This window comes from Rhinoderma darwinii, chromosome 4, assembly GCF_050947455.1.
Source record: "Rhinoderma darwinii isolate aRhiDar2 chromosome 4, aRhiDar2.hap1, whole genome shotgun sequence".
NCBI lineage: Eukaryota > Metazoa > Chordata > Amphibia > Anura > Rhinodermatidae > Rhinoderma > Rhinoderma darwinii.
Genome location: NC_134690.1, coordinates 399,639,429 through 399,666,756, shown reverse-complemented (window position 1 = coordinate 399,666,756; position 27,328 = coordinate 399,639,429). Strand labels below are relative to the sequence as shown.

General features: G+C 41.3%; 1 protein-coding gene across 1 annotated transcript in view; it reads right to left on the bottom strand.

Moving 5' to 3' along the window:
• Positions 1-840: 840 nt before the first annotated feature.
• Positions 841-27,328, bottom strand: part of LOC142761435 (calpain-13-like) — a 132,822-nt gene continuing 106,334 nt past the window's right edge. Inside the window, exons 16-24 of the mRNA XM_075864625.1 lie at positions 26,897-26,959; positions 25,695-25,752; positions 24,679-24,749; positions 20,260-20,328; positions 11,905-11,983; positions 6,953-7,069; positions 6,084-6,139; positions 4,074-4,121; positions 841-1,482 (exon numbers count right to left, since the gene is read on the bottom strand). Coding sequence (XP_075720740.1) covers positions 4,095-4,121; positions 6,084-6,139; positions 6,953-7,069; positions 11,905-11,983; positions 20,260-20,328; positions 24,679-24,749; positions 25,695-25,752; positions 26,897-26,959 — 540 coding nt within the window. The 3' untranslated portion in view covers positions 841-1,482; positions 4,074-4,094. The remainder of the gene's footprint in view (positions 1,483-4,073; positions 4,122-6,083; positions 6,140-6,952; positions 7,070-11,904; positions 11,984-20,259; positions 20,329-24,678; positions 24,750-25,694; positions 25,753-26,896; positions 26,960-27,328) is intronic.

Here is a 27,328-nt window from a genome sequence, read left to right as displayed (position 1 = left end):
CTTGTATATAGGGGGCAGTATTATAGTAGTTATATTCTTGTATATAGGAGCAGTATTACACTAAGCAATTTTAGCAGTGAGGAGGGCACATGATTCTGCTAAAAGAGGCCGCTACCATTATGAATTACCTTTGTCATGAAGGGTTGTAGTGGTTTGTACCAATGTTGAGGTAGGTGGTTTGTGTCACTTGCACATGAATGCCAGGACCTAAGGTTTTCCTGTAGAACATTGCCCAGAGCATCACACAGCCTCTGCTGTCGTGTCTTCTTCATATGATGCATCCTGGTGCCATCTCTTCCCGGGTAAGCAATTTAAATGCACTTGGCCATTAATATGATGTAAAACATGATTCATTAGACTAGGTGCCTTCTTCCATTGCTTCATACTCCGCATCTGATGATCTCGTGCACGTTGTAGGGGCTTTCTGCAGTGGACAGGGGTCAGCATGGACGCTCTGACCTGTCTGCGGCTACACAGCCCCATATACAGCAAGCTGCCATTCTCTGCATGTTCTGACATCTTTCTATTATAGTCAGCAGTAACTTTTTCAGTAATTTGTGATACAGTGGCTCTTCTGTGGGATCGGACCAGACGGGCTCGCCTTCACTCCCGATGCGCATCAATGAGCAATGGGCGCCCATGACCATGTCATTGGTCACCTGTTGCAGTTTTTTGGACCACTTTTGGTAGGTAGTAACCACTGCAAACTGGTAACAGCCCACAAGACCGGCTCTGATCTTAATGGTAATGTTATAGCTGATCGGTGTATATGTACATAGACTCAACATAGAGAATTTTTTCTATTTATTATTTTAACCAAAACATTTTTGAAGACATGTGGATACAGATTTTTTTATTTTAGCTACAGTTAAACTTTAATTTAAAGTCTCAGAAATTATCTACAAAAACATCACTTATATAGGAGAACAGTTCTGGGCGGGTGACAAAAGTTCTGAAATGTTGTACTTTATAAAATCTTAAACTTTCAAACACATTTAAAGGGATTTTACCAAGTTGAACGTTTATCACTTATCCACAGGATAGGTGAGAAGCGTCTCATCGCTGGGGGCCCATACTTTGGGACCCCAATTAATAACTAGAACAGGCGTCCTGAGCCCCAGTCCTGCTACAGCTCGACCGCAGGGAGGAAACGTTTAGGTCAAGCATTCGCTGCTCATTTCAAAGTTTGTGGGACTGAAGGATACAGCCGGGTACAGCGCTCATCTATGTCCGTCAGTCCCATTCATACTTCTCATTACTACACTGGGGGATCGGGACAGCCGTTCTAGTGATCGGTGGGGCTCCCAGCGATCAGTTATTCATTACTTATTCTGTGCATAGATGATAAATGTTGAGCTTGACATTACCCCTTTAACACACAGGCTACAATGAAAAAGGAAATGTAAACGACAGCAAGACCGCATCGTAAGGCTTATAAACTGTCCAGGACAATCCGGAGCTTTCACAGTGGACACTCATCTCCTACAAGACACAAGGAAAACACATTCATTACATGCGGACACAAATAGATACATTTTCCTTGAAACACATATTGATACTATTTTACAGCTTATATAAAGATATAATCTATATAAAACTTGGAGTCACTTTGTAAATGCATGACATTACTTATCCTGTACTGATCCTGAGTTACATCCTGTATTATACTCCAGAGCTGCACTCACTATTCTGCTGGTGGAGTCACTGTGTACATACATTACATTACTTATCCTGTACTGATCCTGAGTTACATCCTGTATTATTCTCCAGAGCTGCACTCACTATTCTGCTGGTGGAGTCACTGTGTACATACATTACATTACTTATCCTGTACTGATCCTGAGTTATATCCTGTATTATACTCCAGAGCTGCACTCACTATTCTGCTGGTGGAGTCACTGTGTACATACATTACATTACTTATCCTGTACTGATCCTGAGTTACATCCTGTATTATACTCCAGAGCTGCACTCACTATTCTGCTGGTGGAGTCACTATGTACATACATTACATTACTTATCCTTTACTGATCCTGTATTATACTCCAGAGCTGCACTCACTATTCTGCTGGTGGAGTCACTGTGCACATACATTACATTACTTATCCTGTACTGATCCTGAGTTACATCCTGTATTATACTCCAGAGCTGCACTCACTATTCTGCTGGTGGAGTCAATGTGTACACACATTACATTACTTATCCTGTACTGATCCTGAGTTACATCCTGTATTATACTCCAGAGCTGCACTCACTATTCTGCTGGTGGAGTCACTGTGTACATACATTACTTATCCTGTACTGATCCTGAGTTACATCCTGTATTATACTCCAGAGCTGCACTCACTATTCTGCTGGTGGAGTCACTGTGTACATACATTACATTACTTATCCTGTACTGATCCTGAGTTACATCCTGTGTTATACTCCAGAGCTGCACTCACTATTCTGCTGGTGGATTTACTGAGGATCAGTACAGGATAAGTAATATCATGTATGTACAGAGTTATATCCTGTATTATACTCCAGAGCTGCACTCACTATTCTGCTGGTGGAGTCACTGTGTACATACATTAAATTACTTATCCTGTGCTGATCCTGAATTATAGACTGTATTAAGCTCTGTGCAAACACTAAACAAGTAGGGAATGCTGGGAGATTTCAATTTGGAAGCCTGCAGAACTGTGAATGCAGCTCTGGACACCAATTTTAAAGTGACTCCTGCATGACAAATTGTTTTTATGTAGTCCCAGCCTAAGAGTTCATGACTTTTAGGCTGGGTTCACACTACCTATTTTCAGGCGTAAACGAGGCGTATTATGCCTCGATTTACGCCTGAAAATACGGCTCCAATATGTCGGCAAACATCTGCCCATTCATTTGAATGGGTTTGCCGACATACTGTGCCGATGATCTGTAATTTCCGCATCGTCGTTTGACAGCTGTCAAACGACGATGCGTAAAATGACTGCCTCGTCAAAGAAGTGCAGGGCACTTTTTTGGACGTAATTTGAGCCGTTTTTCATTGAATTCAATGAAGAACAGCTCTAAATTACGGCCGTCAATGACGCCTCGCAAAATGCGAGGACGAGCAATTACGTCTGAAATTACGGGGCTGTTTTCTCCTGAAAACAGCTCCGTCATTTCAGCCGTAAATGCAGTTAGCGTGTGCACATACCCTTAGATGTCAGCCAGTGGCAGAACTACCACTATAGCAGCCAAAGTTGCCTGCGGCATGAGCGGACCCGTGCATCCCGGCACATAACATTTATATGCCAGGCGGGGCAGCATGGGACAACTCATGCCTGGTGGCATCGCTAGCTTCAGGCACCTGGGGCACCCCAGACGCCAGGCGGTAATGATCGCCACATTCAATTGTATCTGCGCTGTGTATCTATACTATGTGGGGGCATTATACTGGATGGGGCAGCTATGGAGGCATTATACTTTAAGGTGGCATTATACTGTATGGGGCAGCTATGGGGGCATTATACTGTGGGGGCAGCTATGGGGGCATTATACTGTGGGGGCAGCTATGGGGGCATTATACTGTGGGGGCAGCTATGGGGGCATTATACTGTGGGGGCAGCTATGGGGGGCATTATACTGTGTGGGGGCATCTATGGGGGGCATTATACTGTGGTGGTCAGCTATGGGGGGCATTATACTGTGGTGGTCAGCTATAGGGGGCATTATACTGTGGTGGTCAGCTATGGGGGGCATTATACTGTGGTGGTCAGCTATGGGGGGCATTATACTGTGGTGGTCAGCTATAGGGGGCATTATACTGTGGTGGTCAGCTATGGGGGACATTATACTGTGTGGGGGCAGCTATGGGGGGCATTATACTGTGTGGGGGCAGCTATGGGGGGCATTATACTGTGTGGGGGCAGCTATGGGGGGCATTATACTGTGTGGGGGCAGCTATGGGGGGCATTATTAAGTTGATAATTTTGTACGGCCCGCAAATGATGTTATAAATATCCAAATGGCGCTTGGCAGAAAAAAGGTTCCCCACCCCTGATCTATCATCTTTCCCAGTTACGCTCCTGACGTCGGCCAGTAGGACTTACCAGTGCGTTTCCTCCCGGTGATCAGCTGGACATGATAATTTGCATCCACTGGAAGAAATAATATCCACATCGTGATTTATACAGAAACAGCAGCAATTATATCGTGTGCAACTACAATCATCCAATCATCTGTCCCTGATAATATAGGACCGTGGTCCCCAACCTGTAACTCTTCAGCTGTAGTGAAACCAGAACCCCCAACATACACTGATAGCCTGTAGCTGTTAGGCCATGCTGGGAGTTGTGGTTACACGACTGCTAACGAACCTCAGGTTGGAGACCACTGATCTCAGGTATATGGGGGGCTGTCAGTCACCCTTGGGCATCTGCTCTGCGGGGATATCACCCATGTTTGGTTTTACAGGCTGGCTCCAACACCAAGAAAATCAATGAATTGAAGCTGCTACCCCTCCCCTTCCTATGTTCACACTTTGCAGTAGGATGCGGCACAAAGTCACGCTACTACTGCGAGGCAAAACAAGTGAGAAACTTTTCTGGTTTTATGGAAATAATCACAAATGATTATTTAATAATCAAAAGTTTAGCAACTTTCCGATATAGTTTGTGTTTCAATTCCACACCATTTTTAAGATCTCTGCTTGCTGTCAGTGAATGGGAACATTCTTATTTGCATCCAGAGGGTGAAAAAATTTACTGACCTAAACTTTCCACAGTTGAGGGTTTGCTACGGTTGTATACAGTCTAGACAATTCTTTGGACTCCAGATGGATACATTTTAGCTGCACTGATACATTGTAGCAAACTATCAGGACAGGAGAGATTTGTTGTGTTGCTGACATGTTTTCAAATTCACAGCGTGCTTTATATGTTGCAGATTTCACCATTTACAATGCACGCAAAGGATGAAATCTAAATTAGTGGGAAATTTGCTGCACATTTTCTGCCAGGTATAAACTTTTATTACTTTCCAACCTTTAGCGTATCTGAGGATCAATGGCTGGCTGATAACAGAGAGCAATAGTGTGCATTTACGTAAGTCGTTTTTCATTTCCTTTTTTGCTGTGATTTTCGGAACCGCGGCAAAACGTTGACATTTTTGTAAAAACCGCAGCGGTTTTCTGTTTTACTAAAATTGCAGCAAAATATTGCAATAAAAGTCTCCAGCAAATGCAAAAGCACAGTGTGAAACTGCCCTCTGTTATCAGCCAATCATCCTAAAATAAGCAAGGTGTGAACAGTAGGGCAAATAATACAGTAAGTCAAAGATCACATATGACGGCAAATCTGCATTTGTTACATGTGGATTTTAACACGGATTTGCACTGCAAACGGTAAAATCCGCTGAAAAATTCTGCTAAAAATCCGCCACACATAAAGCATGCTGTGGATTTGAAAACACATCAGCGCCACAAACCTCTTTTTATTTTTTCCTGATAATTTGCTACAATGTATCAGCGCAGGTACAATGTATCAGTCTGGAATCCAGGCCGTTCATTTGACAGAGGATTGTCTAGATTGGACACAACTGTAACAAATCCTCAGCTGTAAGAAGTTTTAGGTCTGAACACGTTGTCAGCCTGTGGATGTAAACGTGAATGTTTAATGAAAAATAAATATATCCTCAGGCCAAGATCACACACACGCAGTTTTTAGTGCAGTTTTTTTTTTAAGGCAAACTCAGAAGTGGACACAAAGGAAAGTAGAAGCATCAGTTTTTTCTTTAGACCTTTCCTTCCTTTCGGATCCAATTCTGGCTTTGGCTGAAAAAAACTGCATCAAAAACTGCATCAAAACTGTGTGTGTGACCCTGGCCTTATACAGTATGGCACAATTAATTTTTTGTCTTATGGATTCTCACAGAATATATGATGAGAACAATCCCCCATGTACAGGTACAATATAGGACCATAGTTTATATCGGCGCCATATTCCCGATCCAGGTAACAACAATCCGAAATTTGGCCATGTGCATGGGGCTTTCCTCATCCGTAATACTCCTATATCAGTACTGTGCTAATAATGAATGCTCCCTTGTCATGTGACGCTCACCTCTTCTGCGCTCAGGTAAACCCCCGCTCCATCCTTCGTTAAGTTCTGGAAGACTTCTGAAAAGTAATAAGTGGGATGTTATGTGAGTCACATGGGCCGCCACGGCTTATACCGCCATATCTGATCTCATACAGGGCCGTACGCTGAATTTTGATAAGATTAGGGGGTTTAGAGACACATACATGTGTTCATTTGCCAATGACATTTAGTCATACTCAGTGCCCCCATAATGTTTCCAGTTAAAGCCTGTGCCTACATAACAATGACAGCCATAGTATTAGGCATAACATTGCCATTCATAGTCAGATCATTGCAAGCCATAGTGCCTCCATAATATTAAAAGACATAGCCAGTGCCCATAACATTACCAGTTATAGTAAATGGCCATAACATTGCCATCCATAGTCAGAATCAGGCACACCATTGCCAACCATAGTAAGTGCCTCCATAGCATGTATAGGCATAGAAAGTGCTCTTTTATATAACTTTTCCAGCCATAGTCAGTACCCCATAACATTAACAATCAAAGTCAGTGCCCCCATAACATTGACATCCATAGTCAGTGACACAATAATTTTGCCTGCCATAGTCAGTGCTCCTACAACATAGACAGCCATGGTAAGTGGCCACATAACATTGGCAGCCATAGTCGGTGTCTATAATGCGATGCCAAGGACAATGGATGTTGGTCATCAGCACTTGATGCGGTGTAGAGGGTTACATATGATATGAATGGATCTTCTTTGTACTGAGATTACTTTATGGCAAGATGTCCAAGCCCATTGAAAAATGTGACGTCACCATGATGACCCTGGGGATAATCTTGACGCTGCCGCACGTCACATCCTCTGCTGCGGGATTTCACTCACTTGTCACAGTTTCCAGGCGAATCATGCAACAGACAAAGTCTGCAAAGCTCAACTTCTGGGCGTAGTTTGCGTATCGCAGGAGCATGATATTCAGCACCGCGTCACTGACCATGAGACCTGGAAAATATACAAAAATGGATCAATGTGATGAGAGGAACATTCTGAGAAAAGAAAGATATTCATCAAAGCCGGTGTTATAAAAGAGCTTTTCCATATAAAAGGATGAATTCCTATACCAGTGGTGCCCAGATCAATTGCTGCTGGAGTGGTCCTTTAAAGGTCTATGTCCACCTCAAGAACCCCATCTTACAATTTTCACACTTTGTAAACAAATTAATGACTTATTTTGTAATAATCCTGAGTTGGACCCCATATTATACTCCAGAGCTGCACTCACTATTCTGCTGGTGGAGTTACTGTGTACACACATTACATTACTTATCCTGTACTGATCCTGAGCTACAGCCTGTATTATACTCCAGAGCTGCACTCACTATTCTGCTGGTGGAGTTACTGTGTACACACATTACATTACTTATCCTGTACTGATCCTGAGCTACAGCCTGTATTATACTCCAGAGCTGCACTCACTATTCTGCTGGTGGAGTCACTGTGTACATACATTACATTACTTATCCTGTACTGATCCTGAGTTACATTGTGTATTATACTCCAGAGCTGCACTCACTATTCTGCTGGTGGAGTCACTGTGTACATACATTACATTACTTATCCTGTACTGATCCTGAGTTACATCCTGTATTATACTCCAGAGCTACACTCACTATTCTGCTGGTGGAGTCACTGTGTACATACATTACATTACTTATCCTGTACTGATCCTGAGTTACATCTTGTATTATACTCCAGAGCTGCAGTCACTATTCTGCTGGTGGAGTCACTGTGTACATACATTACATTACTTATCCTGTACTGATCCTGAGTTACATCTTGTATTATACTCCAGAGCTGCACTCACTATTCTGCTGGTGGAGTCACTGTGTACATACATTACTTATCCTGTACTGATCCTGAGTTATATCCTGTATTATACTCCAGAGCTGCACTCACTATTCTGCTGGTGGAGTCACTGTGTACATACATTACATTACTTATCCTGTACTGATCCTGAGTTACATCCTATATTATACTCCAGAGCTGCACTCACTATTCTGCTGGTGGAGTCACTGTGTACATACATTACATTACTTATCCTGTACTGATCTTGAGTTACATCATGTATTATACTCCAGAGCTGCACTCACTATTCTGCTGGTGGAGTCACTGTGTACATATATTACATTACTTATCCTGTACTGATCCTGAGTTACATCCTGTATTAGGGCGGGTTCACACATAGCGGAATTTCACTTAAATTCCGCTGCGGACACTCCGCAGCGTTAATCCGCAGCGGAGCCGTTTCTCCATTGACTTTCACTTTAAATTAGCAGTGTTCGTTTACACGATGCGTACAATTCCGCTGCGGAGCATAGGCTGCGGAGCGGAATTTGGTGTCCGCAGCATGCTCTGTCTGTTGCGGAGCAGTGGCGGACTCATGGCGGAATTTCTCCATTGACTTCAATGGAGATTCAAAGTTCCGCAATGAAGTCCGCAGCTGTCATGCACATGTCATGTGTGCTGCGGATACGTCTTGCTTTTTTAACTTGACATTTCTTCATTCTGGCTGGACCTATGTATTTCTAGGTCTACAGCCAGACTGAGGAAGTCAATGGGGCTCCCGAAATGACGGGAGCGTTGCTAGGAGACGTCTGTAAATAGTCACTGTCCAGGGTGCTGAAAGAGTTAAGCGATCGGCAGTAACTGTTTCTGCACCCGGGACAGTGACTACCGATCCCAATATACATGTATCTGTAAAAAAAAATGAAGTTCGTACTTACCGAGAACTCCCTGCGTCTGTCTCCAGTCCGGCCTCCCAGGATGACGTTTCAGTGTAAGTGACGGCTGCAGCCAATCACAGGCCAAGCACAGGCTGCAGCGGTCACATGGACTGGCGCGTCATCCAGGGAGGTCGGGCTGGATGCCGAAGGAGGGACGCGTCATAAAGACAACGGGCGGTAAGTATGAATTTCTTTTACTTTCACTAGGGAAAGTGCTGTCCCTTCTCTCTATCCTGCACTGATAGGGAGAAGGGAAGCACTTTTCCCGCAGTCCGCAGCAGCTAGTCCGCATCAATTTTCTGCACATTTTGTGCAGATCCGCAGCCGTAATCCGCAACCCGGATTAGGTGCGGCATTGATGCGGACAGTTGCGGAGGAATTCCGCCATGTGTGGTCATGCCCTTATACTCCAGAGCTGCACTCACTATTCTGCTGGTGGAGTCACTGTGTACATACATTACATTACTTATCCTGTACTGATCCTGAGTTATATCCTTTTTTATACTCCAGAGCTGCACTCACTATTCTGCTGGTGGAGTCCCTATGTACATACATTACTTATCCTGCACTGATCCTGAGTTACATCCTGTATTATACTCCAGAGCTGCACTCACTATTCTGCTGGTGGAGTCACTGTGTACATGTATTTCTTATCTTGTACTGATTCTGAGTTACAGTCTATTATAGCTGGGGACTGGGGCTTCGTTCACATCTGCGTCGGGGCTCCGTTCACGGGTTCCGTCAGACCTTTCCGTCAGGAGAACCCATGACCGAAACCCAAACTGAAACCATAGGTTTCAGTTTGCATCACCATCGATTTCAATGATGATGGATCCGGTGCAAATGGTTTCCGTTGTTTTGACAAAATCAATAGCGCAGCACGGGACAGTATTCCCGCGGGGAGTCATGGACACCTAGCGTCATACATAACTATGATGCTGGCAGCCCAGCTCCCTGAACTGTGTTCGGTCCAGGAAATGCGTCCGACATGCGGTCTGTATATCACGGACTGAACACGGTCGTGTGAATAAGGCCTTAGAAACCCATCTGAATGAGGTCACCTTTTTTAGAGCAGGTGGTCTCACACACTTTACTTTTAGTAATTTACTGACAGCAAGCAGAGTTCTGAATAGGAATTGAATGATAACGTTTATTAGAAAATTGCAGAATGTTTATTATGCAATGATGACGGAAACTTACAGTATTAAACGAATACTAAATACTAATACTATACTAATGATCAGTTATTTGATAAATTCAACTCTGCTACATCGGTTCGTGGCTATGCTTGGCACAGGTTAAATACACACTTGACCTCATGCATAAAACTTTACTGTCAAAAATGTCAGTAAAAATAAATCAGATTGCGGCAGCTTCCATCATTTGTGTTACACTTTAGCATCCGCCAGTCATGGAGCTACACAATCTGCAGATGTAACGGGGCAGAACCAAGGGTCTCACTGTGACTGCATGCCTGCTAAGTTCTGTAGATGAGGAGGGGGTCCTGCAGTGAACCCCAATATGCTTCTCCCCCACGTCACGCTCATAGGGGTCCAGGAAGCTGAGATATGTGGAGCTGTTTGCAGGTTCCTCACTCTGTGTAGCTACTTTAACTGACCCTGTGATATGGAACATAGAAGCCGCACTACAGGGTGAAGAAGTGAAAATTGTTTTTGATCCACTGCAGAACTAGAACACTCCCAATGACCACAGTGCCCCCTCCATAGCACAGGGAGCACACAGACCGCTAAATCTGCTCTACAGTGCGAGGACTCTGCAAACAGCTCCTCATATCTCATCGCATACAGTAGATCCTTGTGAGTGTGACACGGGGGGAAAGGGCATATGGTAGTTAACTGCAGTCACACTTGAACTTTCAGAATACTATAAAGTTAAGCTTTAAAGGGGTTCTCTCACCTCTTTTCTAAAAAGATGCCACCTTGGCGATCAGCTGATCACTACAGGTCCAGGTCCTATGAGGTCGGAATCACCGACTTATTTTCCCTGCAGTGGCCACTAGAGGGGAAATTAAGTATTACATGACAATCATGTAAAACATTGCCGGACTAAGTCTACTGGAGCAAAAGCTACTTTCCGCTCATTGATGACATCACTATGCCCTAGTAGGGCATTTGGACAGGGGCTGATTTCGCAAGACAACCCATTTAAGCTCTGCCCTTGCCCCACTCCAGAAGACCCCATCTACTTTAAGCTACATCACAGATCTGTCTTTGTCCTAAGCCTTGTTAATATCCTGTCCATGCCATTTACCACGTTATGACCGTAAGATACTTACTGACCCAAACAAATTACATAAAAACGACCGCAAAGCCGTGAATCAGGATCTGCAGTGTGTACGTCGCCCGTGAAGAACGATTAATGTCTTTATACAGCGATCGCCTCTCAATGAACCCAATAACCTCAATATCATTTTAAACGCCAAACTCCAAAATCTGCCGCAGCCGATCCATCAACGTTACAAGTCGTTGTTCTTCTAGAAATGTAAGTAATAGGACCTGTCTGTTCACTTGAAGGACCTATCCATTCTTATTTTCCAGCTTAAAGATCTGGGACTACAGAGAATTACTGACTAGCGAGAGATACGAAGGTCGTACCGATCTAATGTCAATTGCCTGGGTGAGTTTAACCCTTTGTTATATTTCGTGATGCCCTATCTTATGTAAATAAAGCTTGATCATTTTATAATGAGAAGTTCTGGCAACTATATATATATATATATATATATTTATATTTAGTATCATTTCTTTTGATTTCTGCTTGCTGTCAGTGAATGGGAACATAGTGAATGGGACATATATCCTTGTTGAGAACCTGTACACTACCAATACTTCTCATAGCTAAGGATTTGCTACAATTAAATGTAAAATGTATAAATCCGGATTGTCTTGGTGGGATATAATTGAAATATTGAAATTGGAATTTGAACCCCGCTGTAACACCCAAAGAAAACTATAAAGTATAATAGGAAAAAACATACAAATAAACAAATTATTCATTAAAAAAAAGAGAAAACAAAAAAAATAAACATTGTACCAGCTTCCTGGGCTGCTCTTGCCAAGCCAAAACCATCAAGAAATCCAGTTTGGTTCACATCAATGGTCTGGAATAGATCCTAAAAATGGGAAATCCATATTAATCAATGATGGCATTAAAAATAATATTATGTATCATATATGGGAATACAGCACAAAAGTGAAAAAAGAGAATTAAAGTAGTTAAGAACTACTACTGGTATACTGTCCCATTTATTATACAAGAATATAACTACTATAATACTGCCCCCTATGTAGAAGAATATAACTACAACAATGTTCACACGGGGTATTTTGCCGAGTTTTTTGACGCGGAAACCGCGTCGTAAAAGTCGGCAAAAACGGCCCGAGAACGCCTCCCATTGATTTCAATGGGAGGCGTCGGCGTCTTTTTCCCGCGAGCAGTAAAACTGCCTCGCGGGAAAAAGAAGCGACATGCCCTATCTTCGGGCGCTTCCGCCTCTGACCTCCCATTGACTTCAATGGGAGGCAGGAGAAAGCGTATTTCTCGCTGTTTTATGCCCGCGGCGCTCAATGGCCGCGGGCGAAAAACGGCGCGATAATTGCCGCGAAAATCGGCGTGCAGGGAGAGGAATATCTGCCTCAAAGTTCCAAACTGAATTTTGAGGCAGATATTCCTCCCCCAAAATACTCTGTGTGAACATAGCCTAATACTGCTCTTATATACAAGAATATAACTACTATAATACTTCCCCCTATATACAAGAACATAACTACTATAATACTGCTCCTATATACAAGAATATAACTACTATAATACTGCTCCCTATATACAAGATTATAACTACTATAATACTGCTCCCTATATACAAGATTATAACTACTATAATACTGCTCCTATATACAAGAATATAACTACTATAATACTGCTCCCTATATACAAGATTATAACTACTATAATACTGCTCCTATATACAAGAATATAACTACTATAATACTGCTCCCTATATACAAGATTATAACTACTATAATACTGCTCCTATATACAAGAATATAACTACTATAATACTGCCCCCTATATACAAGAATATAACTACTATAATACTGCCCTTATATACAAGAATATAACTACTATAATACTGCCCCCTATATACAAGAATATAACTACTATAATACTGCCCCTATATACAAGAATATAACTACTATAATACTGCCCCCTATATACAAGAATATAACTACTATAATACTGCCCCTATATACAAGAATATAACTACTATAATACTGCCCCCTATATACAAGAATATAACTACTATAAGACTGCCCCCTATATACAAGAATATAACTACTATAATACTGCCCCTATATACAAGAATATAACTACTATAATACTGCCTCTATATACAAGAATATAACTACTATAATACTGCCCACTATGTACAAGAATATAACTACTATAATACTGCCCACTATGTACAAGAATATAACTACTATAATACTGCTCCCTATATACAAGAATATAACTACTATAATACTGCCTCTATATTCAAGAATATAACTACTATAATACTGACACTATGTACAAGAATATAACTACTATAATACTGCTCCTATATACAAGAATATAACTACTATAATACTGCCCCCTATGTACAAGACTATAACTACTATAATACTGCTCCTATATACAATAATATAACTACTGTAATACTGCTCCTATATACAAGAATATAACTACAATAATACTGCCCCCTATATACAAGAATATAACTACTATACTACTGCCTCCTATATACAAGAATATAACTACTATAATACTGCCCTCTATATACAAGAATAGAACTACTATAATACTGCCCTCTATATACAAGAATATAACTACTATAATACTGCCCCCTATATACAAGAATAGAACTACTATAATACTGCTCCTATATACAAGAATAGAACTACTATACTACTGCCCCTATATACAAGAATATAACTACTATAATACTGCCATCTATATACAAGAATATAACTACTATAATACTGCTCCTATATACAAGAATATAACTACTATAATACTGCCTCCTATATACAAGAATTTAACTACTATAATACTGTTCCTATATACAAGAATATAACTACTATAATACTGCCCCTATATTCAAGAATATAACTACTATAATACTGCCCCTATATACAAGAATATAACTACTATAATACTGCTCCTATATACAAGAATATAACTACTATAATACTGCCCCCTATAAACAAGAATATAATTACTATACTACTGCCCCTATATACAAGAATATAACGACTATAATACTGCCCCTATATACAAGAATATAACTACTATAAGGGCATGCCCACACGTGGCGGATTTCCTCCGCAACTGTCCGCATCAATGCCGCACAGAATCTGCGTTACAGATTCTGCGGCGGATCGGCCCAAAATGTGCAGTACATTGATGCGGACTAGCTGCTGCGGACTGCGGTAAAAGTGCTTCCCTTCTCTCTATCAGTGCAGGATAGAGAGAAGGGACAGCACTTTCCCTAGTGAAAGTAAACGAATTTCATACTTACCGGCCGTTGTCTTGGTGACGCGTCCCTCTTTCGGCATCCAGCCCGACCTCCCTGGATGACGCGGCAGTCCATGTGACCGCTGCAGCCTGTGATTGGCCTGTGATTGGCTGCAGCCGTCACTTAGACTGAAACATCATCCTGGGAAGCCGGACTGGAGACAGAAGCAGGGAGTTCTCGGTAAGTATGAACTTCTATTTTTTTTTACATGTTGCTGTATATTAGGATCGGTAGTCACTGTCCAGGGTGCAGAAACAGTTACTGCCGATCGATTAACTCTTTCAGCACCCTGGACAGTGACTATTTACTAACGTCTCCTAGCAACGCTCCCGTAATTACGGGAGCCCCATTGAATTCCTCAGTCTGGCTGTAGACCTAGAAATACATAGGTCCAGCCAGAATGAAGAAATGTCATGTCAAAAAAGCAAGACGCATCGGCAGCACACATAACATGTGCATGACAGCTGCGGACTTCTTTGCGGAATTTAGAATCTCCATTGAAGTCAATGGAGAACTTCCGCCATGAGTCCGCAACCAGTCCGCCACTGGTCCGCAACATCCATTGTATGCCGCGGACACCAAATTCCGCACCGCAGCCTATGCTCCGCAGCGGAATTTTCAGCCTCGTCTAAACGAAGCCTACTAAAAAGAAGTGGAAGGCAATGGAGAAACGGCTCCGCTGCGGATTAACGCTGCGGAGTGTCCGCAGCAGAATTCAAGAGCAATTCCGTCACGTGTGGCTTTGCCCTAATACTGCCCCCTATATACAAGAGTATAACTACTATACTACTACCCCTCTATACAAGAATATAACTACTATAATACTGCTCCTATATACAAGAATATAACTACTATAATACTGCTACTATATACAAGAATATAACTACTATAATACTGCGCCCTATATACAAGAATATAACTACTATAATACTGCCCCATTATACAAGAATATAACTACTATAATACTGCCCCCTATATACAAGAATATAACTACTATAATACTGCCCCTATATACAAGAATATAACTACTATAATACTGCCCCCTATATACAAGAATATAACTACTATAATACTGCCCCTATATACAAGAATATAACTACTATAATACTGCCTCTATATACAAGAATATAACTACTATAATACTGCCCCCTATATACAAGAATATAACTACTATAATACTGCCCCTATATACAAGAATATAACTACTATAATACTGCTCCCTATATACAAGAATATAACTACTATAATACTGCGCCCTATATACAAGAATATAACTACTATAATACTGCCCCTATATACAAGAATATAACTACTATAATACTGCCCCCTATATACAAGAATATAACTACTATAATACTGCCCCTATATACAAGAATATAACTACTATAATACTGCCTCTATATACAAGAATATAACTACTATAATACTGCCCACTATGTACAAGAATATAACTACTATAATACTGCCCACTATGTACAAGAATATAACTACTATAATACTGCCCTCTATATACAAGAATATAACTACTATAATACTGCTCCTATATACAAGAATATAACTACTATAATACTGCCTCCTATATACAAGAATTTAACTACTATAATACTGTTCCTATATACAAGAATATAACTACTATAATACTGCCCCTATATTCAAGAATATAACTACTATAATACTGCCCCTATATACAAGAATATAACTACTATAATACTGCTCCTATATACAAGAATATAACTACTATAATACTGCCCCCTATAAACAAGAATATAATTACTATACTACTGCCCCTATATACAAGAATATAACTACTATAATACTGCCCCTATATACAAGAATATAACTACTATAATACTGCTCCTATATACAAGAATATAACTACTATAATACTGCCTCCTATATACAAGAATTTAACTACTATAATACTGTTCCTATATACAAGAATATAACTACTATAATACTGCCCCTATATTCAAGAATATAACTACTATAATACTGCCCCTATATACAAGAATATAACTACTATAATACTGCTCCTATATACAAGAATATAACTACTATAATACTGCCCCCTATAAACAAGAATATAATTACTATACTACTGCCCCTATATACAAGAATATAACTACTATAATACTGCCCCTATATACAAGAATATAACTACTATAAGGGCATGCCCACACGTGGCGGATTTCCTCCGCAACTGTCCGCATCAATGCCGCACAGAATTTGCGTTACAGATTCTGCGGCGGATCTGCCCAAAATGTGCAGTAAATTGATGCGGACTGGCCGCTGCATACTGCGGTAAAAGTGCTTCCCTTCTCTGTATCAGTGCAGGATAGAGAGAAGGGGCAGCCCTTTCCCTAGTGAAAGTAAACGAATTTCATATTTACCGGCCGTTGTCTTGGTGACGCGTCCCTCTTTCGGCATCCAGCCCGACCTCCCTGGATGACGCGGCAGTCCATGTGACCGCTGCAGCCTGTGATTGGCTGCAGCCGTCACTTAGACTGAAACGTCATCCTGGGAAGCCGGACTGGAGACAGAAGCAGGGAGTTCTCGGTAAGTATGAACTTCTATTTTTTTTACACTTTGCTGTATATTGGGATCGGTAGTCACTGTCCAGGGTACAGAAACAGTTACTGCCGATCGCTTAACTCTTTCAGCACCCTGGACAGTGACTATTTACAGACGTCTCCTAGCAACGCTCCCGTAATTACGGGAGCCCCATTAACTTCCTCAGTCTGGCTGTAGACCTAGAAATACATAGGTCCAGCCAGAATGAAGAAATGTCATGTCAAAAAAGCAAGACGCATCCGCAGCACACATAACATGTGCATGACAGCTGCGGACTTCATTGCGGAATTTAGAATCTCCATTGAAGTAAATGGAGAACTTCCGCCATGAGTCCGCAACCAGTCCGCCACTGGTCCGCAACATCCATTGTATGCTGCGGACACCAAATTCCGCACCGCAGCCTATGCTCCGCAGCGGAATTTTCAGCCTCGTCTAAACAAAGCCTATTAAAAAGAAGTGGAAGGCAATGGAGAAACGGCTCCGCTGCGGATTAACGCTGCGGAGTGTCCGCAGCGGAATTCAAGAGCAATTCCGCCACGTGTGGCTTTGCCCTAATACTGCCCCCTATATACAAGAATATAACTACTATACTACTACCCCTATATACAAGAATATAACTACTATAATACTGCTCCTATATACAAGAATATAACTACTATAATACTGCTCCTATATACAAGAATATAACTACTATAATACTGCCCCTATATACAAGAATATAACTACTATAATACTGCTCCTATATACAAGAATATAACTACTATAATACTGCCCCCTATATACAAGAATATAACTACTATAATACTGACCCTTATATACAAGAATATAACTACTATAATACTGCCCCCTATATACAAGAATATAACTACTATAATACTACCCCTATATACAAGAATATAACTACTATAATACTGCCTCCTATATACAAGAATATGACTACTATAATACTGCTCCTATATACAAGAATATAACTACTATAATACTGCCCCTATATACAAGAATATAACTGCTATAATACTGCCCCCTATATACAAGAATATAACTACTATAATACTGCCGCTATATACAAGAATATAACTACTATAATACTGCCCTCTATATACAAGAATATAACTACTATAATACTGCCCCCTATATACAAGAATATAACTGCTAGAATACTGCTCCTATATACAAGAATATAACTACTATAATACTGTCCCTAAATACAAGAATATAACTACTATAATACTGCCCCCTATATACAAGAATATAACTACTATAATACTGCCCCCTATATACAAGAATATAACTACTATAATACTGCCCCCTATATACAAGAATATAACTACTATAATACTGCCGCTATATACAAGAATATAACTACTATAATACTGCCCTCTATATACAAGAATATAACTACTATAATACTGCCCCCTATATACAAGAATATAACTACTATAAACTGCCCCTATATACAAGAATATAACTACTATAATACTGCCCCCTATATACAAGAATATAACTACTATAATACTGCCCCCTATACACAAGAATATAACTACTATAATACTGCTCCTATATACAAGAATATAACTACTATAATACTGCTCCTATATACAAGAATATAACTACTATAATACTGCTCCTATATACAAGAATATAACTACTATAAACTGCCCCTGTGTACAAGAATATAATACAGAGATTCCTTTGAAATCATTCAAAGAAATATTGGGACCGTACCACGAGATTATTAGGCTACATTCACACGACAGTGAAAAACGGCTGTTGTGTGACGGCCGTTTTCAGAACAGTGAAGTTCTCTGTGTGTATTCACATGGCCGTTTTTTTAACAGCCAGTGAATATAGGTGGTTAAAAAATAGGACAGACAGCTCCCATAGAAGTCAATGGATTCGTTTTTAACGGCCGTTTTTTGGATAACTGTCCTTGTAACGACCGGTAAAATCTGATCCTGGTTGAGGACTCCCCGCACACAGCGCTACTTTGAGCGCTGAGCCCGAGGAAGCCCTTGTCATTACTGTCCATATAAGGACAGTGAAGTCAGGGCTTTCAACAGTGCATCGCGGATTCCAGTCTTGTAGATAGCACCCCTCCATGTATATATCTCCCAGTGACTGAAGATAGCAACCACCCCCACCACACGTAGATATCGCCACTGTAGCTCCCTGTAGGAGCGGAATCCCCGGCGGCCAGACGCCACTCTGGCAGGGGATTCCGCTCCTGGTGAAGCCCCCGGCATCACTATCCATATATGGACAGAGACGTCAGGGGCTCTGTCTATGAGCGGAGACCCTGTCCAGAGGGATTCCGTTCCTACAGTGAGCTACAGTGGTGCTCCTACATTTTTTTGTTCTACAGTGGTGCTATCTACAGGGGAGTGGGGGTGGTATCTACATGGGGGTGCTTTATGGTGGGTGTGGTGCTATCTACAGGGGACACTGTGGTGCTATCTACATGGGCACTGTGGTACTATGTGGGCTCTATGGCACTATCTACAATGGGCACTGTGGCACTATGTGGGCACTGGCACTTTATATGTGGGCACTGTGGCACTATGTGGGAACTGTGGTACTATGTGGGCAATGGCCCATTTGTGGGCATTATCTACAGTGGGCACTGTGCCAGTATCTACAAGGACATTGCGGAGCCATCTACATGGGCACAGTGGTGTTTTCAGGGGGCTGGGGAAAAAAAAAAACCTGACAAATGAAATCCATTCTTTTTTTTAACAGCCATTAAAAACGGATGACAAACGGCCATTAAAAATGGACAGACGGAAATTTGGAGACACTGATGCAAAATGGCCATGAATGTTTTTTTCACTGCCGTGTGAATGAAGCCTGAGAGTATGTTCACACGCAGTGTTTTCAGACATAATTCGGGCGTTTGAAAAAAACGCCCCTAATACGCCTACAAACATCTGCCCATTGCTTTCAATGGGAATTACGGTGTTCTGTTCCCACGAGGCTTAATTGTACGCGTCATTGTCAAAATATGGCGTGTAAAATGGCGGCTCGTCAAAAGAAGTGCAGGACATTTCTTGGGAAGTTTTTGGAGGCGTTTTTCATTGACTCCATTGAAAAACAGCTCCAAAAATAGCCGTAAAATACACAGCAAATAACGCGAGTTGCTACAAAAACGTCTGAAAATCAGGAGCTGTTTTCGCCTTAAAACAGCTCCGTATTTTCAGACGTTTTTAGTCACTGCGTGTGAACATACCCTTAGACATTTATCAGACATTGAGGGTTTTTTGTACCTTACACATGTTCAGGCGTTTCCACAGACGACCAAATTCATTGAGGCTGAGTCTTCCATTTGCATTCAGCTGAAGTTTGTTAAAGATAATGTGTCATGTATTCATTTCCCCACCCACTAATGATAATGAGATGATTCTCCTCAACCTGTGCCTATTTATACAGCAATGCGGACAGGTGATCTTTATAGAACAGGAAGTGTTAGCTAGTTGTGACTGCTTTAGTGGCCAGCATGAAAACTGCAATATTTTAAGATTTTTTTTAAAGGCTATGTAAACTTTTGAGAGTGATTTTTTTTTAAATAAAAATGTCAGTCAGTGTGTTTGGTGCAACTTTCAATTTAGTTAATAACAAAAAATCTTACTTTTTGAGATACAGCTGCTTTGTATCCTGTATACATAGCAGCTGTATCCACATTAAAGGCTATGTTCACCATTGAAAGTTATTTTTTTTTAAATATAAAAATGTCTATCAGTGTGCTTGGTGCAACTTTCTAATTAGTTTTTATTAAAAATTATTTTAACTTTTTGAGATACAGCTGCTTTGTATCCTGTATACAGAGCAGCTGTATCTATCGCTAAGACCTGAATCCGTTAGTCCCGTGGTTCAGTGTCAGCGGATTCTGTGTGTCTCCGACAGTTTATAACTTACATGTGAAAGATCACAGGTGGATCCTGCGTGTCAGATACTCAGGACCCGCTGATACTGAACCCGTCAGGTCCGCGGGACTGACGGATTCATGTGTTAGCGAAAGATACAGCTGCTCTGTATACAAGATACAAAACAGCTGTATGTCAGAAAGTCAAAATAATTTTTAATAAAAACTAATTAGAAAGTTGCACCAAACACACTGATAGACATTTTTATATATAAAAAAATAACTTTCAATGGTGAACATAGCCTTTAATGTGGATAGACACATATAAAAAAAAAAAAACAACTAATTGTTTTTACAAAATATATGTAAAATAAAAACCAGATTTAAGAGATGTATATTTTTCTGACAATACATTCTTTTTTAAGTAATTTAGTTCTCAAGTCTGTATAACTAGAAACGACCACTAGATGGTGCTGCAACATCAGTGAATATTGAGTAACACCCTGGAGGACAGAGCATTATATACAGAGTATCATTATGTTACAAGTCTCGGATGTAAATACTTCTTAGGGATCTTTCACATCTGCGTCAGGGCTCCGTTCCGATGGTACGTCGGAGGTTGCCGTCGGAACGGAGCCCTGACTGACACAAATGGAAACCACAGGTTTCCGTTTCCATCACCTTTGATTTCAATGGTGACGGATCTGGTGCCAATGGTTTGTGTCCGTTATACAAGGGTTTCGTTGCTTTGACGGAATTATTACGGTATTCATTCCGTCAAAGCAACGGAACCCTTGCACATCGGAGACAAACCAAAACCATTGGCACCGGATCCGTCACCATTGAAATCAATGGTGATGGAAACGGAAACGTATGGTTTCAGTTTGTGTCAGTCAGGGCTCCGTTCCGACAGAAACCTCCGACGTACCGTCGGAACGGAGCCCTGACGCAGATGTGAATGAAGACTTATAGGTTTCTCTGCTTAGATTGCTAAAAAACAAATAATTTAAATAAATTGCTACACTTCTCCTTTTACTTTAAGTAATTAATTATCGGTATCTGATATTTGCCCAATTCACACAATTAGCAGTAGTGGTTTGGCTTTCGCTATTTTATTTTATTTGTTTTATGTTTAGATTAATAAATCACCATATTTATTTCATTTTTATTCATCTCTAGGCAGGACTGAAAGTGTAGCTAAACGTTTGATAAACTTCTGACATGTTATAGTGAGGGTATGTGCACACAACCTCTTTTTAGACGTAATGGGGGCGTTTTACGCCTCGAATTACGCCTGAAAAGACGGCTCCAATACGTCGGCAAACATCTGCCCATTGCTTGCAATGGGTCTTACGATGTTCTGTGCAGACGAGCTGTCATTTTACGCGTCCCTGTATTATACTCCAGAGCTGCACTCACTATTCTGCTGGTGGAGTCACTGTGTACATACATTACATTACTTATCCTGTACTGATCCTGAGTTACATCCTGTATTATACTCCAGAGCTGCACTCACTATTCTGCTGGCGGAGTCACTGTGTACATACATTACATTACTTATCCTGTACTGATCCTGAGTTACATCCAGTATTATACTCCAGAGCTGCACTCACTATTCTGCTGGCGGAGTCACTGTGTACATACATTATATTACTTATCCTGTACTGATCCTGAGTTATATCCTGTATTATACTCCAGAGCTGTGCTCACTATTCTGCTGGTGGGGTCACTGTGTACATACATTACATTACTTATCCTGTACTGATCCTGAGTTACATCCAGTATTATACTCCAGAGCTGCACTCACTATTCTGCTGGCGGAGTCACTGTGTACATAGATTACATTACTTATCCTGTACTGATCCTGAGTTACATCCTGTATTATACTCCAGAGCTGAGATATACAAAAAAATGGGACATAGAATGTAATTAAAACCACAGAAAAGGCCATACTCACAGATTAGGTGGTGGGTAAAATACCCGTTCCAAACAGGACGCAACCAGGTCAGAGAATGCTGTTGATGGGAAGTGCCCAGGTGTGTTTAAATAATGATAGCCACTCCCACTAACCTTGAGGGGAGTGGTGTGTTGGGCATGGAAGTAAATGTGTAATAATAATAAATAAATAATAAAGTACTGTGTATAGTGCACATGTGAGGTATAGGGGACATGACTAAGTGTAGTGTGTAGAAATCAGGGCTGTGAGTGAAAAAAAAAAAAAAAAAGTGAGTGGAGAGTGTAAAACATGGAGGCATAGTGTTTGGATAGTGAGGCACAGCATATATCGCCGAATAGCAGCCTATTTATAACGCCCATACTGTAAGAGAGCGGGCTGCCCTGCATGCAGTGCCAAACATCCGCACACCAGGCTATCCCAGCATCATAAGACCCGGGCGCGTCCTGAAAAAAAGTATGTACAATGTAAGTAACCATGAAAAAACATGGGGTATTAGTTGTTGTTTTGGCCAAAAAAACGCAAGCTCGCAATCCACGTCACGGATCCCCACACTTGCGAGTCCCTACCTAGAACTTTTCGTTCCAAAATCTAAGATATAGTGAGTATGGCCTTTTCTGTGGTTTTAATTACATTCTATGTCCCATTTTTTTGTATATCTTAGATTTTGGAACGAAAAGTTCTAGGTAGGGACTCGCAAGTGTGGGGATCCGTGACGTGGATTGCGAGCTTGCGTTTTTTTGGCCAAAACAACAACTAATACCCCATGTTTTTTCATGGTTACTTACATTGTACATACTTTTTTTCAGGACGCGCCCGGGTCTTATGATGCTGGGATAGCCTGGTGTGCGGATGTTTGGCACTGCATGCAGGGCAGCCCGCTCTCTTACAGTATGGGCGTTATAAATAGGCTGCTATTCGGCGATATATGCTGTGCCTCACTATCCAAACACTATGCCTCCATGTTTTACACTCTCCACTCACTTTTTTTTTTTTTTTTTCACTCACAGCCCTGATTTCTACACACTACACTTAGTCATGTCCCCTATACCTCACATGTGCACTATACACAGTACTTTATTATTTATTTATTATTATTACACATTTACTTCCATGCCCAACACACCACTCCCCTCAAGGTTAGTGGGAGTGGCTATCATTATTTAAACACACCTGGGCACTTCCCATCAACAGCATTCTCTGACCTGGTTGCGTCCTGTTTGGAACGGGTATTTTACCCACCACCTAATCTGTGAGTATGGCCTTTTCTGTGGTTTTAAATACTCCAGAGCTGCACTCACTATTCTGCTGGCGGAGTCACTGTGTACATACATTACATTACTTATCCTGTACTGATCCTGAGTTACATCCTGTATTATACTCCAGAGCTGCACTCACTATTCTGCTGGTGGAGTCACTGTGTACATACATTACATCACTTATCCTGTACTGATGCGGAGTTACATCCTGTATTATACTCCAGAGCTGCACTCACTATTCTGCTGGTGGAGTCACTGCGTACATACATTACATTACTTATCCTGTACTGATCCTGAGTTACATCCTGTATTATACTCCAGAGCTGTACACACTATTCTGCTGGTGGTGTCACTATGTACATACATTACATTACTTATCCTGTACTGATCCTGAGCTACATCCAGTATCATACTTCAGAGCTGCACTCACTGTTCTGTTGGTGTGATGCTTGTTCTTAGTGCAGGAGCATACAAATACCCTCTACCTCCCTGTGCTAGGTGTATGAGGATGCAATGGATGAGAAGATGAGGCAGGAATGTATAGATGGAGCTGATTATGTACACTATGGGCACTCAGACTTAGACTGATAGGGGCTGCAGTAAAAGATACATCCATCAGCATTAGAATCCCTCGGCAGGAGTCCAGGCTGAATTCTCCTCTGTCGGCTACAAAGGTTTGATCTGCAAATAAAGAAAGAGGAATAATTACAGAGTTGTGACATTGGAGCTGATCTCTGCCCATTATATGTGGGTGTAAAGGAAGTTTTCAAAATCATCATCAACTGCAATGTCCTATCTGAATCCCAAATCACAGAACATTTTGAGCACCGATTTATTTTGCCAGTAACGCTTGCAAAAATGGCAAGGAATTCACGATTTTAAAGCAAATCAGCTAAAAAAATCCCCCTCTCTTTTGCGATCCGGTTCTCTGTAGGTAAATATGCTCTACAATGGTCATACAGTATTTGTAATGAAAAAAAAAACAATGTAATAGTTAGTTTTACATTTCCTAATTGTCTGTGCTGGAAGCCGGGTGCAGACACTGAACAAGCAGGGGATGCAGAGAAAATGTAGGGACTTATGTAAGTGACTAAATTCTTTGGGTAGAAAGGGTATAATGCATTCTCTATGATACAGATGTGTTCAGCCTCCATTCCGGAATTGGTTTACATGATATAATTCACAGGTGGAGTAAAATGTGCTCCATTACTTTACCTGAACTTTTTTTAACTTTTTATAAAGCCCTTTAAGGGCCTGACGGAGTTCGGTGTCAGCTCATTGCAACATAAAAACCTGCTGTCAGGGATTCCCAGTGCATTGTGCTGCATCCAAGGGCTAAACAGGCGAAGTCATCAGGCGATGACATCAGACCTTGCATCTGGCGGGAGGTGGAAACAAGCAAGTTGCCATGGAGCAAGTAATCCTACTTTTGGGGACTGCAGGATATGGATGCTTTAGTGTAGCCTAGTCCATCCAATAACTGCTTGAGTAGTAGTCCTTGAAAAATGGGAGTGTCTTAGATGGAGATGGGTGTGGCTTAATTGATGGTATGAAAATGATCAAACCCAGGATCGAATTACTATTTAGGAAGTTGCGGTCAGTTCAATCCGTTGTATTCAGACTTACCTGTAATAATAACATCATTTAGAAGCATTTGCAGCTGTTCGGCGTACATCTCGGAGGTCTTGAAAAAAATAAAAATATATAATTATGGATTTATGATTTTTAAATTAGTAGTATCACCATCATAATCATCATCATAATCATCATCATAATCATCATCATCATCCTCCTGTAATGACGGGGTAGGGAGACAGACAGGTGAGCCCTAATCTACCCGCCACTCAGTCCCTGCCTACTTGCAATGGCCCATCCTAGGCGATGGCGTACAACTGGGCGACGGTCCCTACTCTCACTATGTGCACGACAGACAGACAAGGGTACAAGGAAGCTGAGGGAAAAGGGGCAGATGCCCATGGCTACACCGTGAGCTATAAGAGTAGTGAACGAGCCGAGTCAAACCAGGAGTGTACGAGGTACCAAACGCAGAGCAAAAGAGTAGTCAGTAAAGCCAGGGTCAATATGAAGCAGAGGACAAATAGTACAAGCAGCAGCAGAGCCAGGAAACAAGCAGAATCACAGGCAAAGGAGAAGCAGGAAATGAAGGTATAAATAGACAGAGGGCAGGAGCTAGCTCCGTCTGGCCAGGCTGTGATAGGCTCTCCCACTCCTCAGCCTCCCAGCCTGAGTGATAGAAGAAGTAGTCACTCTATCAGACTTAAGAGCAGGTGCAGACTGACTAACCACTGGCGTCGACACAGAAGCTGTGTCTGGCAGATCCTTTACACCTGCATTAAAGGATCATTCAACTACCTTATTTCAATGTTGAGGTATCAGAAGTTGAAAGTTCAGCCCTCCTTTGCGAAAAGTTACTTTGCCTATGTCCATATGACAACACTTCCTGACCTTGCACCCCTGCACAGTGTCATCATAGGGTCATTGCACCTTATAGCAACCAAACAGAATCCACTATACAATTTTCTTATATAGTTAAGACAATGAAAGAAGAGACCTGATTGGCTCATATGAGTCTCAGTGTGCCTATGTTAACACTGAGCTACCAGAGCACAGGGACAGGCAGTGTTGTCATAGAGACACATTTAAATATTCGTTTAGGGATAATTTTCTGTGGCACGCTACACCCTGCACACTTATTTTAGTCAGCCAAGTAGGAAACCTCTTAAAACTTTGGATCCCACCCCTGCATAAATCACGTAAATATTGCGGCAATAACTATTCAGCATTACTGCAGAGTAATATATACTCACCTGGTTTGCATAACGGACAAAAATATTCTCATAGTTGCCATCTTGATATCTTTTTAAAACAGCCTAAATATATATAGAGAACAAAAAGTAGACATTACAAAAAAAAATTCTCACAAATATCTATCAAGATAATGGACCCTTTATAAGGTGCACCACCAATTCTCATGCTTCCTCCTTCTTGGAAACCTGTAATAGCAGCACCTCTATGCATTAAACAGACACCAAGTGAAAACCCCACCCCCGCGTTACTTCAGATTTGCAAATAAACAGAAAAGGGGGGTGGTGGGAAAATGCCCCTCCCCTGAGGAGCAGCTTTGTAGTAGAAAACTGATGAGGTGGGAGCTGCTGTTTGGTGCTTAATGAATTTTCTCCAGCTCTGTGCGTCTGTCATGATACTTGGTGGTCATATATTACATATTTTCTTGGTGTCTG